At 42.8% G+C, this 13,723-nt stretch overlaps 1 protein-coding gene across 1 annotated transcript; it reads left to right on the top strand.

The window, feature by feature from the left end:
- The first annotated feature begins 3,317 nt into the window (after positions 1-3,317).
- Positions 3,318-5,990, top strand: LOC129823383 (musculin). Its single transcript, XM_055882302.1, has 2 exons — positions 3,318-3,758; positions 5,913-5,990. Exons 1-2 carry the CDS (start codon positions 3,318-3,320, stop codon positions 5,988-5,990), a joined length of 519 nt encoding a protein of 172 aa, XP_055738277.1.
- The last annotated feature ends 7,733 nt before the right edge of the window (positions 5,991-13,723 follow it).

The raw sequence follows: 13,723 nt of genomic DNA, 5'->3' as shown, positions 1-13,723 counted from the left end.
GAAAGGTGAGGTTGAGGAAGAGTTGCAATGCTTAATTAAGAAGGAAGGGAAACAAGGATAGGAAGCCAAATGGCACCAATAGGATCCTGGTCAAAAGTAGTGCACTATATAGGGAATAGGGTGCCATAGGATCCTGGTCAAATGTAGTACACTATGTAGGGAATAGGGTGCCATAGGATCCTGGTCAAAAGTAATGCACTGTATACAGTTGAAGTCGGAAGTTTACATATACTTAGGTCAGAGTCATTAAAACTCGTTTTTCAACCACTCCACACATTTCTTGTTAAAACAAACTATAGTTTTGGCAAGTCGGTTAGGACACCTACTTTGAGCATGACAGAAGTAATTTTTCTAACAATTTTTTACAGACAGATTATTTCACTTATAATTCACTATATCACAATTCCAGTGGGTCAGAAGTTTACATACACTAAGTTGACTGTGCCTTAAACCGCTTGGAAAATTCCAGAAAATGATGTCATGGCTTTAGAAGCTTCTGATAGGCTAATTGACATAATTTGAGTCAATTGGAGGTGTACCTGTGCATGTATTTCAAGGCCTACCTTCAAACTCAGTGCTTCTTTGCTTGACATCATGGGATAATCAAAAGAAATCAGCCAAGACCTCAGAAAAAAATTGTAGACCTCCACAAGTCTTGTTTATCCTTGGGAGCAATTCCAAATGCCTACAAAAAATTGTAGACCTCCACAAGTCTGGTTTATCCTTCAGGCATTTCCAAACAATAGTACGCAAGTATAAACACCATGGGACCACGCATCCATCATACCACTCAGGAAGGAGACGCGTTCTGTCTTCTAGAGATGAACGTACTTTGGTGCAAAAAGTGCAAATCAATCCTAGAACAGCAAAGGACCTTGTGAAGATGCTGGAGGAAACAGGTACAAAAGTATCTATATCCACAGTAAAACGAGTCCTATATCGACATGACCTAAAAGGCCCCTCAGCAAGGAAGAAGCCACTGGTCCAAAACCGCCATAAAAAAGCCAGACTACGGTTTTCAACTGCACATGGGGACAAAGATTGTACTTTTGGGAGAAATGTCCTCTGGTCTGATGAAACAAAAATAGAACTGTTTGGCCATAATGACCATCGTTATGTTTGGAGGAAAAAGGGGGATGCTTGCAAGCCGAAGAACACCATCCCAACCGTGAAGCACGGGGGTGGCAGCATCATGCTGTGGGGGTGCTTTGCTGCAGGAGGGACTGGTGCACTTCACAAAATAGATGGCTTCATGAGGGAGGAAAATTATGTGGATATATTGAAGCAACATCTCAAGACATCAGTCAGGAAGTTAAAGCTTGGTCGCAAATGAGTCTTCCAAATGGACAATGACCTCAAGCATACTTCCAAAGTTGTAGCAAAATGGCTTAAGGACAACAAAGTCAAGGTATTGGAGTAGTCATCACAAAGCCTTGACCTCAATACTATGTAATATTTGTGGGCAGAACTGAAAAAGCATGTGCGACCAAGGAGGCCTACAAACCTGACTCAGTTACACCAGCTCTGTCAGGAGGAATGAGCCAAAATTCACGCAACTTATTGTGGGAAGCTTGTGGAAGCCTACCCCGAAATGTTTGACACAAGTTAAACAATTTAAAGGCAATGCTACCAAATACTAATTGAGTGTATGTAAACTTCTGACCCACTGGGAATGTGATGAAAGAAATAAAAGCTGAAATAAATCATTCTCTCTACTATTATTCTGACATTTCACATTCTTAAAATTAAGTAGTGAACTGGTGGCTAAGGTGAACGTAAACTTCCGACTTCAACTGTAGGTAATAAGGTGCCATAGGATCCTGGTCAAAAGTAGTGCACTATATGGGCCATAGGGTGTCACTTGGGACACAGTCAATGCTGCTTCCCCATCCCCTGAGAAAGTGGAGGGTCCCATCCCCCCTAACCTCCACCCCTTGCCACGCCCCTGTCATGCCAGCGCTCCAGATGTCATGGGAAACGCTGACAGCTGTGGCCGAAGCATACGGGGCCGTGTGTGAAAGGACACTACAATCTGCAGAAACTCTATCCCTCTGTGAAACGCACACAGGATTAGTCACTTTTTGATAAGATCTTCGGACATTTCTATTACCAAAAGATGTGTGAGAGAGACTCGTCACAGTGGATTGTGATGTATTCTTGCCATCTAGCTAGCCTGACGATTGTTTGGAGAGGATGACAGAACTGTTTCTGTCAATGAAGTAGCCTGCGATACAATGAAATGACTGTTTACAAGACAGTGAGATAGCTGATTTACATGGGTAGGTCGCCTGGTCAAAAGTAGTGCACTAAATAGGGAACAGGGTGCCATTTGGGACACAAAAATGGTACAGGAGGTTTTCACTTTGTCCCGCTAGATAAATCAACCTCTAACATAACCGTATCATTATATTACAGTGCAGTAGGTTACAGTGTGCTCAGGGCACGTTTTGGTTTGTTCACCATAGCACTACACAGCTGATTCAAATAATCAACTAATCCCACAAGCTTTGATCATTTGAAACAGCTGTGTACTGTTAGGGCAAAAATCAAAAAAGTGAACCCTTTGGTGTCCAGAGGAACGAGTTTGGGAAACGCTGCCTTACAATGCCTGAGAAATTGATAGAATTAGAAAGTATTTAGGCCGATTGTTTGGAAACCATTTCAGAACATTTGGGAAATTCTACCATAAAATCATTTCCAGATCATTTCCCAGTCATATATTGTTTATCGATGACTAACAAGTAGCGAAGAAGTAACTAGTCGTCCCCATTGCCAAAGTACAGTAATGCTAGACGAGAGGTCACTCTGGTTTGGAGAGAGAGAGAGCGAGAGAGAAAGAGAGAGGGGGTGGGGAAAAGTTCTTGAAAACACAGTTGCCCTGCTAATTCTAGGACACTTAAATTAGCCGGGTGAGAGAGAGGGCAGGTTTCAGTTTTACAGAGACTTGACTTGATGTAGAGGAGGCAAGAGACGACACACTTAGTTCTGAACTAAACTTTAGATACACTTTAAGTCTACTGGTAAACTGGCACGGAACAATGGCTATATTGCTAAACTAGGAATGACATGCTGAAATCCTATAGATAGATCAACTATAGGGACTTTCAAAATATTTTTTGAAAATTTTAAATTTTGGTTGAAGAAACAGTCTTCACACTCCTGGAGCAGAAGAAGTGCAACGTCTATTTCCCAAACCACCTAAAAACAGACATAGCATCGAAGTAAGAGAGTCTATTGTTGAGGTAGTTCAATCAGGTAACTGTAACTCTCCAGTGACTGCTCTGTCCTGCTACAGGGCACAGGTGAAACAGACAGACATGTCCACCGGCTCAGTAAGCGATGGCGAGGACACTGAGACACGTCACAAACGGACAGACGCTCCGTTCGAAAGCAGCAAAACCAAACGGAACATTGCACAGAACCACTACGCCTCCGCCGAGTACTCAGAGGACGAGTTCGGTAATGACGGAGGTTACGAAGTCAAGACCAAGCGAACACGCATCACTGCTGCTGGAGGGAAACAAGTTGTGAAAGGGCGGCAGATACAAAGGAACGCTGCAAACGCCAGAGAGAGGGCGAGGATGAGGGTGCTGAGCAAAGCGTTTTCCAGACTGAAAGCAAGCCTACCGTGGGTTCCGGCTGATACCAAACTGTCCAAACTGGACACGCTGCGACTAGCATCTAGCTATATATCACACCTCCGACAGGTACTACAAGACAACCACTACGAGAGCGGCTTTGTACACCCTGTCAACCTGGTAGGAAGCGTTATTTTATTTCAAACTTGACCCTGTAAACTTGACCCTGTAAACTTGACCCTGTAAACTTGACCCTGTAAACTTGGGTATGAAAGACACACATTTCCGTTTTTACATTCACATTTTGGTAATTTAGCAGATGCTCTTATTCAGACTAATTCTTCTGCATGTAGAAAAATGTGCAATGTAAAGAGTTGCATCCATTGCCTTTTGATATTACTGTGAAACGGTGTGGTGAGAGTCAGACCATTTATGAGTCTACGGTGTAACTGAATACAAGGCCTTCAGAAAGTATTCACACCCCTTGACTTTTTCCACATTCTGTTGTGTTTCAGACTGAATTTAAAATGGATTAGAATGAGATTTTGTGTCACTTGCCCACACACACAACACCCCATAATGTAAATGTGGAATTATATTTTCAGAAATGTTTATAATTGAATAAAAAATGTAAAGCTGAAATGTCTTGAGTCAATAAGTACTCAACCTCTTTGTTATGGCCTAAATAAGTTAATGAGTAAACATTTGCTTAACAAGTCACATAATAAGTTGCATGGACTCACTCTGTGTGCAATAATAGTGTTTAATATTATTTTTGAATGACTACCTCATCTCTGTAACCCACACATACATTTATCTGTAAAGTCCCTCAATTGAGTAGTGAATAGTGAATAGTGAGTAGTGCTTGAAAAAGCACAGATTCAACCACAAAGAGCAGGGAGGTTTTTCAATGCTTTGCAAAGAAGGGCACTGATTGTTAGAGAGTTACAAAAAAATGTCAAATAAACATCCGCTGAATATCCCTTTGAGCATGGTGAAGTTATTAATTAGGCTTTGGATGGAGTATCAACCCAGTCACTACAAAGATACAGGTGTCCTTCCTAACTCAGTTGCCGGAGAGGAAGGAAACCGCTCAGGGATTTCAGCATGAGGTCAGTGGTGACTTTAAAACAGTTACAGAGTTTAATGGCTATGATAGGAGAAAATTGAAGATGAATCAACACCATTTTAGTTTCTCCACAATACTAACCTAAATGACAGAGTGAAAAGAAGGAAACTTGTAGAGAATAAAAATATTTCAAAACGTCCGCCTGTTTCCAATAAGGCACTAAAGTAATACTGCAAAATAAAACTGGCATAGAAATGAACTTCATGTCCTAAACAGAAAGTGTTATGTTTGGGGCAAATCTACCACAACACATCACTGAATACCACTCATCATATTCCAAGCATGGTGGTGGCTGCATCATGTTATGGGTACGCTTGTCATCGGCAAGGACTAGGGAGTTTTTTTTAGGATAACAAGAAACGGAATAGAGCTCAGCACAGGAAAACTTGGTTCAGTCTGGTTTCCAACGGACACTTGGAGACATATTCACCTTTCAGCAGGACAATAACCTAAAACACAAGGCCAAATCTACACTGGAGTTGCTTTCCAAGAAAACATTGGATGTTCCTGAGTGGCTTAGTTACAGTTTTGACTTAAATCGACTTGAAAATCTATGGCCAGACTTGAAAATGGCTGTCTAACAATGATCAACAAAACAACTTGACAGAGCATGAAGAATTTTTTAAAGAATTATGTGCTAATATTGCACAGTCCAGGTGTGGAAAGCTCTTAGAGTCTTACCCAGAAAGACTCACAGCTCTTAGAGTCTTACCCAGAAAGACTCACAGCTCTTAGAGTCTTACCCAGAGAAGACTCACAGCTCTTAGAGACCCAGAAAGACTCACAGCTCTTAGAGACCCAGAAAGACTCACAGCTGTAATCGCTGCCAAAGGTGATTCTAACATGTATTGACTCGGGGGTGTGAATACTTATGTAAATTGGATATTTCTGTGTTTCATTATCAATAAATTTGCTAACATTTCTCGAAACATGTTTTTACTTCATCATTATGGGTTATTGTCTGTAGATGAGTGAGAGAAAAAATATATTTAATCAATTTCGAATTCAGGGCTGTAACACAACAAACTGTTGAATAAATCAAGGGGTGCGAATACATTCTGAGGACACTGTAGGTAGGCTAAGATACCATAATAACAGGCCTATATTGTAAATAACATATGATCCCTATTCTTGCTGCATTCTTTTGCTATGTGTATTCATATGTATTTTATTTGTATTAAATCTATCTCTCTATCTGTCCACAGACTTGGCCATTTGTGGTAGGTAGATCAGAGGACAACAAGGACATTACTGCAGCCAGACAGTGTGGAGCTACATCATAGGACAGGAGGGACCTCTCTCTGCTGGGACTGTCTTCTTCTACCATGGCTGCTGGCACCCTATTCCCTTCATAGTGCACTAAATTACTGCGCTATATAAGGAATAGGATGGAAGCCATTTGGGACTATTTCCAAGTATTTTTTTTTGTCCTATACTATTAGAATATTTCGTTATTCCATATCGGTGATTTCTTTATGAATCATTTATGGATCATTTTATTGTCGTCAACTTTCCAGGTGGAATTGATGTTTCTTTTATATCCACTCCAATCAGTGATGAGATGAGAAAAGAGGACAGAGGAAAAACAAGATACTTTTAACTACATTCATGTTATTGCCTGGCACGCTACACTGAGTATACAAAACATTAAGAACACCTTAATAATATTGAGTTGGAACCCCCTCCCCGTTTTGCCCTCAGAACAGACTCAATTCGTCGGGCTCATGGACTCTACAAGGTGTCGAAAGCGTTCCACAGGGATGCTGGTCCCCATGTTGACTCCAATGCTTTTCCACAGTTATCTTGGCTGGATGTCCTTTTTGGATGGTGGACCTTTCTTGATACATGAGCGTGAAAAACCCAGCAGCGTTGCATTTCTTGACTCATTCAAACCCGGTGCACCTACTACCATACCGCTTTCAAATAACTTGAATATTTAGTCTTGCCCATTGGCACACATACATGCCATTGGCACACAAACAAAATCCATGTCTCAATTGTCTCGAGGCTTAAAAAAAAACCTTCTTTAACCCTGTCTCCTCCCCTTCATCTACACTGATTGAAGTGGATTTAACAAGTGACATCAATAAGGGATCATATCTTTCACCTGGTCAGTCTGTGTCATGGAAAGAGCAGGTGTTCCTAATGTTTTGTCTGCTCGGTATATATAGTCTGTTACTTATAATACACGGAGGAAATAGTATATGTTTCCTCCTTTAGCTTGTGGCGTACTGTGCTGCCAACTCTATAACATCACCTCAGATCTCCCCCCCCCCCCCCCCCCCCCCAAAGTAAACAAAGTGTATCTTTGTATGCTTTGTTTGTTTGGTATTCAGTTTAAGTCTCTTTCAAATGTTCATTAGCGTTCCATCTTTCTCTGACCTTCGACCTCACTCCGCCAATAGTTGATGTTTGTGTTCTTATCATTCACCTACAGGTGTCAAAAGGTTTCCCTTGGAATCAGATCACTTGTGTTCATTTCAATCTTGTGGTTTATTTGGGGGGCCAGTTTTGTTAAGTGGTCACCACTCTCCGGGCTGAGATTGTCGTCCATAAATGTTGTTTGTTTGTACGACCGTTCGTTTGATAGGGCTACGGGCACCCAGAATTTGCCTGCCCTTTTTTTTCAGTGGGCAGCAGAAGAGGAAGTATTTCTAGTTCTGCCCTGGTTACTGGAATTTCTGTGTTCATGAAGGATGTTATGCTAAATTCAAGTGGCAGTTTTTCTGTGGGTGTTTTGTACCATGATGTGTATTTTGACTATAAAAATGGGTCCCATATTTCACTGACATTCAGGAGGATTGTGGTTGGATTTTGCAGCCAAATATTTGGAGGCAGATTTTGATAAGGGGTTAAATGTGTCTATTGTTTTCTTTATTGAGTAGTATTTTCTGTTGAGACAACATCTAACACTGACAGACTATGCTGTAACTCCTGTTCTGTTCGTGCTCTAGATTGCTCAAACTGTGTTGCAAATTCATCCATATAGATATTGAACCATGTCGGTCTCAGATTGGTGACCCCAGTGTGAAAAAAAATCGGTGTGTTTTTTAAAAAAAACAATTATATTACAAAATGTATTTTCATTGTGTTTTTTTTTATCTATATTTAACTTTAAGAACTAATTCTTATTTTCAATGAGGGCCTAGGAACAGTGGATTAACTGCCTTGTTCAGGGGCAAAACAACAGAGGGATTTGATCTTGCAACCTTTTGGTTACTAGCCCAACCGTCTAACCACTAGGCTACGTGCCGTCCCCAAAATGCACTATTTGTGAGCTGTGTTCATGATCTTGTATTAAATCTGCCGATAAGCGTCTGGAATGGCCAGCTTCTTCAAAGCGACAGAGGGGACACTCTCGAAGCAAGATGAGGAGAACATGTCCTTATTGAGAAAGCTTTGATAGGAGGAAGGACACAGCTGTTTATTTATGGTTGTTATGCATTGTCTGTTCTGTTCATGATCTAATCCCAGTACTCTGTGTTTTGTTACTTCAAACCGTGCTGTAAACAGCACCGTACAATAATGCTTTACACTGGATGCAGTTTTCTGTTTTGTTTCCATTCATGTGGAGAATAGAGAATAAGGAACCGGCCTATGTCATACATGTCACGCCTGCTCCCGCTCTCCCTCCCCGGCTCTCGAGGGCGCCAGGCTGCCCAGCACTACGCACTCCTGCCACCGTCATTAAGCACAACCCCTCGTCACGCGCATCAGCGATTCATTGCACTCACCTGGACTCAATCACCTGTGTTTCATTTCCTTCCCTATATCTGTCTGTTCCCCAGCTCTGTTCCCCGCTTCAGCATTAATTGTCGTTTGTCGTTGTGTTACCCGGTTCTGACGCTTTTCCTGTCCTGTTCCATGTCTGTGTAAAAGTAAATGTTCACTTTCCATACCTGCTTCTCTACTCCAGCGTCGGTTCTTACAATACATGTTACAGATTGTTGATGTCCAACGCCATGCAGAAAACATATTGCAATAGCCAAAACATATTGCAATAGCCAATATCTAAGTGTCCAATAGTGATAACCATCAGCTAGATATGCAGGGGAGTGGGGTTGGCACTTTCCCAGTGTCAGTTTGCCTGTGGGAAAGAGTTCAAGTCTTCCAATCTGAGTTGTATTTGTTACACATAATAAAGTACTTTTTATGAGGACACAGTACATCTGTGCATTCAACCGTTCTGTAATCAATTATATCCTCCCAAAGGCTTTTAGAAGCGACCCAGGTTCACAGGCTGTGACAGAGGGCACTGTCTCAAAGAGTTATCTCTCAAAGAGTTATCTCTCAAAGAGTTATCTCTCAAAGAGTTATCTCTCAAAGAGTTATATCTCAGAGTTATCTCTCAAAGAGGTATCTCTCAGAGAGGTATCTCTCAGAGAGGTATCTCTCAGAGGTATCTCTCAAAGAGTTATCTCTCAGAGTTATCTCTCAAAGAGTTATCTCTCAAAGAGTTATCTCTCAAGAAGTTCTATCTCAGAGTTATCTCTCAAGGGTTATCTCTCAGAGTTATCTCTCAAAGAGTTATCTCTCAAAGAGTTATCTCAGAGGTATCTCTCAAAGAGTTATCTCTCAAAGAGTTATCTCTCAGAGTTATCTCTCAAAGAGTTATTTCTCAAAGAGTTATCTCTCAAAGAGTTATCTCTCAGAGTTATCTCTCAAAGAGTTCTCTCAAAAAGTTATCTCTCAGAGTTATCTCTCAAAGAGTTATCTCTCAAAGAGTTATCTCTCAGAGTTATCTCTCAAAGAGTTCTCTCAAAAAGTTATCTCTCAGAGTTATCTCTCAAATAGTTATCTCTCAAAGAGTTATCCACATTCCCTGCGTTCCAAACGGCACTCTGTTCCCTCTAGCATGTACAGCACTGCTTTCAACCAGAGACAATGTGGCTCTAGTCAAAAGTAGTGGACTTTAAAGGCCTAAGATCTGGTACGCAGGCACATACCCATTATGGTAATCATAGTTATTGTATCTTATAGGACCAGCTGACACATAAGCCCATCTATCTTGGAGTGGGCGCTAGATTTCACTTGAATAAGTGGAGTCTATGATGATGTGATGATGTGGTGATGATGTGATAATGTATATGATGATGTGGTGATGATGTGATGATTATGATGTGATGATGTGATGATGTGGTGATGTGGTGATGATGTGGTGATGTGGTGATGATGTGATGATGTGGTGATGTGGTGATGATGATGTGGTGATGTGGTGATGATGATGTGATGATGTGGTGATGTGGTGATGATGATGTGATGATGTGGTGATGTGGTGATGATGTATATGATGATGTGGTGATGATGTGATGATGATGTGGTGATGTGATGATGTGATGATGATGATGTGGTGATGTGGTGATGTGGTGATGATGTATGTGATGATGTGGTGATGTGGTGATGTGGTGATGATGTATATGATGATGTGATGATGTGATGATGATGATGTGGTGATGTGGTGATGTGGTGATGATGTATATGATGATGTGATGATGTGGTGATGTGGTGATGTGGTGATGATGTATATGATGATGTGATGATGTGATGATGTGATGATGATGATGTGATGATGTGATGATGATGATGATGTGATGTCTATGGTGATGATGTGATGATGTATATGATGATGTGGTGATGATGTGATGATGATGATGATGTGATGTCTATGATGATGTGGTGATGTCTATGATGATGATGTGATGATGTGGTGATGTCTACGATGATGATGTGGTGATGTGGTGATGTCTACGATGATGATGTGGTGATGTGGTGATGTGATGATGTGGTGATGTCTACGATGATGATGTGGTGATGTGGTGATGTCTACGATGATGATGTGGTGATGTGGTGATGTGATGATGTGGTGATGTCTACGATGATGATGTGGTGATGTGGTGATGTCTACGATGATGATGTGGTGATGTGGTGATGTGATGATGTGGTGATGTCTACGATGATGATGTGGTGATGTGGTGATGTCTACGATGATGATGTGATGACGTGGAGATGTGGTGATGATGTGTTGATGATGTGATGATGTATATGATGATGTGGTGATGATGTATATGATGATGTGATGATGTGGGGATGTGGTGATGATGTGATGATGTATATGATGATGTGGTGATGTGGTGATGATGTATATGATGATGTGGTGATGTGGTGATGATGTATATGATGATGTGGTGATGTGGTGATGATGTATATGATGATGTGGTGATGATGTGATGATGATGATGTGATGATGTATATGATGATGTGGTGATGATGTGATGATGAGATGATGTGGTGATGTGGTGATGATGTGGTGATGTGGTGATGATGTGGTGATGTGGTGATGATGTGGTGATGTGGTGATGATGTGGTGATGTGGTGATGATGTGGTGATGTGGTGATGTGGTGATGATGTGGTGATGTGGTGATGATGTGGTGATGATGATGTGATGATGTGGTGATGTGGTGATGATGTGGTGATGTGGTGATGATGATGTGATGCGATGATGTGGTGATGATGTGATGATGTGGTGATGTGGTGATGATGATGTGATGATGTGGTGATGTGGTGATGATGTATATGATGATGTGGTGATGTGATGATGATGATGTGATGATGTGGTGATGTGGTGATGTGGTGATGATGATGTGGTGATGTGGTGATGTGGTGATGATGTATATGATGATGTGGTGATGTGATGATGATGATGTGATGATGTGGTGATGTGGTGATGTGGTGATGATGATGTGGTGATGTGGTGATGTGGTGATGATGTGGTGATGATGTGGTGATGTGGTGATGATGATGTGGTGATGTATATGATGATGTGATGATGTGGTGATGATGTGGTGATGTGGTGATGATGATGTGATGATGTATATGATGATGTGGTGATGTGGTGATGATGTATATGATGATGTGGTGATGTGATGATGATGATGTGATGATGTGGTGATGTGGTGATGTGGTGATGATGATGTGGTGATGTGGTGATGTGGTGATGATGTGGTGATGATGTGGTGATGTGGTGATGATGTGGTGATGTGGTGATGATGATGTGGTGATGTATATGATGATGTGGTGATGTGGTGATGATGTGGTGATGTGGTGATGATGTGGTGATGTGGTGATGATGTGATGATGTGGTGATGTGGTGATGATGATGTGGTGATGTATATGATGATGTGGTGATGTGGTGATGATGTGATGCGATGATGTGGTGATGATGTGATGATGTGGTGATGTGGTGATGATGATGTGATGATGTGGTGATGTGGTGATGTGGTGATGATGTGGTGATGTGGTGATGTGGTGATGATGTGGTGATGTGATGATGTGGTGATGATGTGATGATGTGATGATGTGGTGATGTGGTGATGTGGTGATGATGATGTGATGTGGTGATGTGGTGATGATGTGGTGATGATGTGGTGATGTCTATGATGATGATGTGGTGATGTGGTGATGTGGTGATGTCTATGATGATGTGATGATGTGATTATGTGGTGATGATGATGTGGTGATGTCTATGATGATGACGATGTGATGATGTCTATGATGATGATGTGGTGATGTCTCTCTGAGTGTACAGGATTACTTGCAGTGAGATAGACTATTGATTCGGAGTGGTTTCCTGCTGCATAATACACACATATACCTTTTTAAAGGCTGATTGTCCCTGACCAATCATATTATCTGAATAAAAGGTGCATTAGCGAGTAAGTCTCAGCCCTCCTGAGTTGGTATCATCCCTCCTGAGTAGGTATCATCCCTCCTGAGTAGGTCTCATCCCTCCTGAGTAGGTCTCATCCCTCCTGAGTAGGTCTCAGCCCTCCTGAGTAGGTCTCATCCCTCCTGAGTAGGTATCATCCCTCCTGAGTAGATATCATCCCTCCTGAGTAGGTCTCAGCCCTCCTGAGTAGGTCTCATCCCTCCTGAGTAGGTCTCATCCCTCCTCAGCCCTCCTGAGTAGGTCTCATCCCTCCTGAGTTGGTCTCATCCCTCCTGAGTAGGTCTCAGCCCTCCTGAGTAGGTCTCATCCCTCCTGAGTAGGTCTCATCACTCCTGGGTAGGTCTCATCCCTCCTCATCCCTCCTGAGTAGGTCTCAGCCCTCCTGAGTAGGTCTCATCCCTCCTGAGTTGGTCTCATCCCTCCTGAGTAGGTCTCATCCCTCCTGAGTAGGTCTCATCCCTCCTGAGTAGGTCTCATCCCTCCTGAGTAGGTCTCATCCCTCCTGAGTAGGTCTCATCCCTCCTTGGTAGGTCTCAGCCCTCCTGAGTAGGTCTCATCCCTCCTGAGTTGGTCTCATCCCTCCTGAGTAGGTCTCATCCCTCCCGAGTCGGTCTCATCCCTCCTGAGTTGGTCTCATCCCTCCTGAGTAGGTCTCAGCCCTCCTGAGTAGGTCTTAGTCCTCCTGAGTTGGACTCATCCCTCCTGAGTAGGTCTCATCCCTCCTGAGTAGGTCTCAGCCCTCCTGAGTAGGTCTCAGTCCTCCTGAGTTGGACTCATCCCTCCTGAGTAGGTCTCATCCCTCCTGAGTAGGTCTCATCACTCCTGGGTAGGTCTCATCCCTCCTCATCCCTCCTGAGTAGGTCTCAGTCCTCCTGAGTTGGTCTCATCCCTCCTGAGTTGGTCTCATCCCTCCTGAGTAGGTCTCAGTCCTCCTGAGTTGGTCTCATCCCTCCTGAGTTGGTCTCATCCCTCCTGGGTAGGTCTCATCCCTCCTGAGTAGGTCTCATCCCTCCTGGGTAGGTCTCATCCCTCCTGGGTAGGTCTCATCCCTCCCGAGTAGGTCTCATCCCTCCCGAGTAGGTCTCATCCCTCTCGAGTAGGTCTCATCCCTCCCGAGTTGGTCTCATCCCTCCTGAGTTAGTCTCATCCCTCCTGAGTAGGTCTCATCCCTCCCGAGTAGGTCTCATCCCTCCCGAGTTGGTCTCATCCCTCCTGAGTAGGTCTCATCCCTCCTGAGTAGGTCTCATCCCTCCCGAGTTGGTCTCATCCCTCCTGAGTAGGTCTCATCC

This window comes from Salvelinus fontinalis, chromosome 25 (genome assembly GCF_029448725.1).
Source record: "Salvelinus fontinalis isolate EN_2023a chromosome 25, ASM2944872v1, whole genome shotgun sequence".
NCBI classification, from domain to species: Eukaryota; Metazoa; Chordata; class Actinopteri; order Salmoniformes; family Salmonidae; genus Salvelinus; species Salvelinus fontinalis.
This window is presented reverse-complemented; position numbering and strand designations above follow the sequence as displayed.

Coding starts and splice junctions, on each gene's coding strand:
- LOC129823383 (XM_055882302.1), top strand. CDS start 3,318: ATGTCCACCGGCTCAGTAAGCGATGGCGAGGACACTGAGACACGTCAC. Junction 3,759..5,912: donor TTGTACACCCTGTCAACCTG/GTAGGAAGCGTT, acceptor ATCTGTCCACAG/ACTTGGCCATTTGTGGTAGG.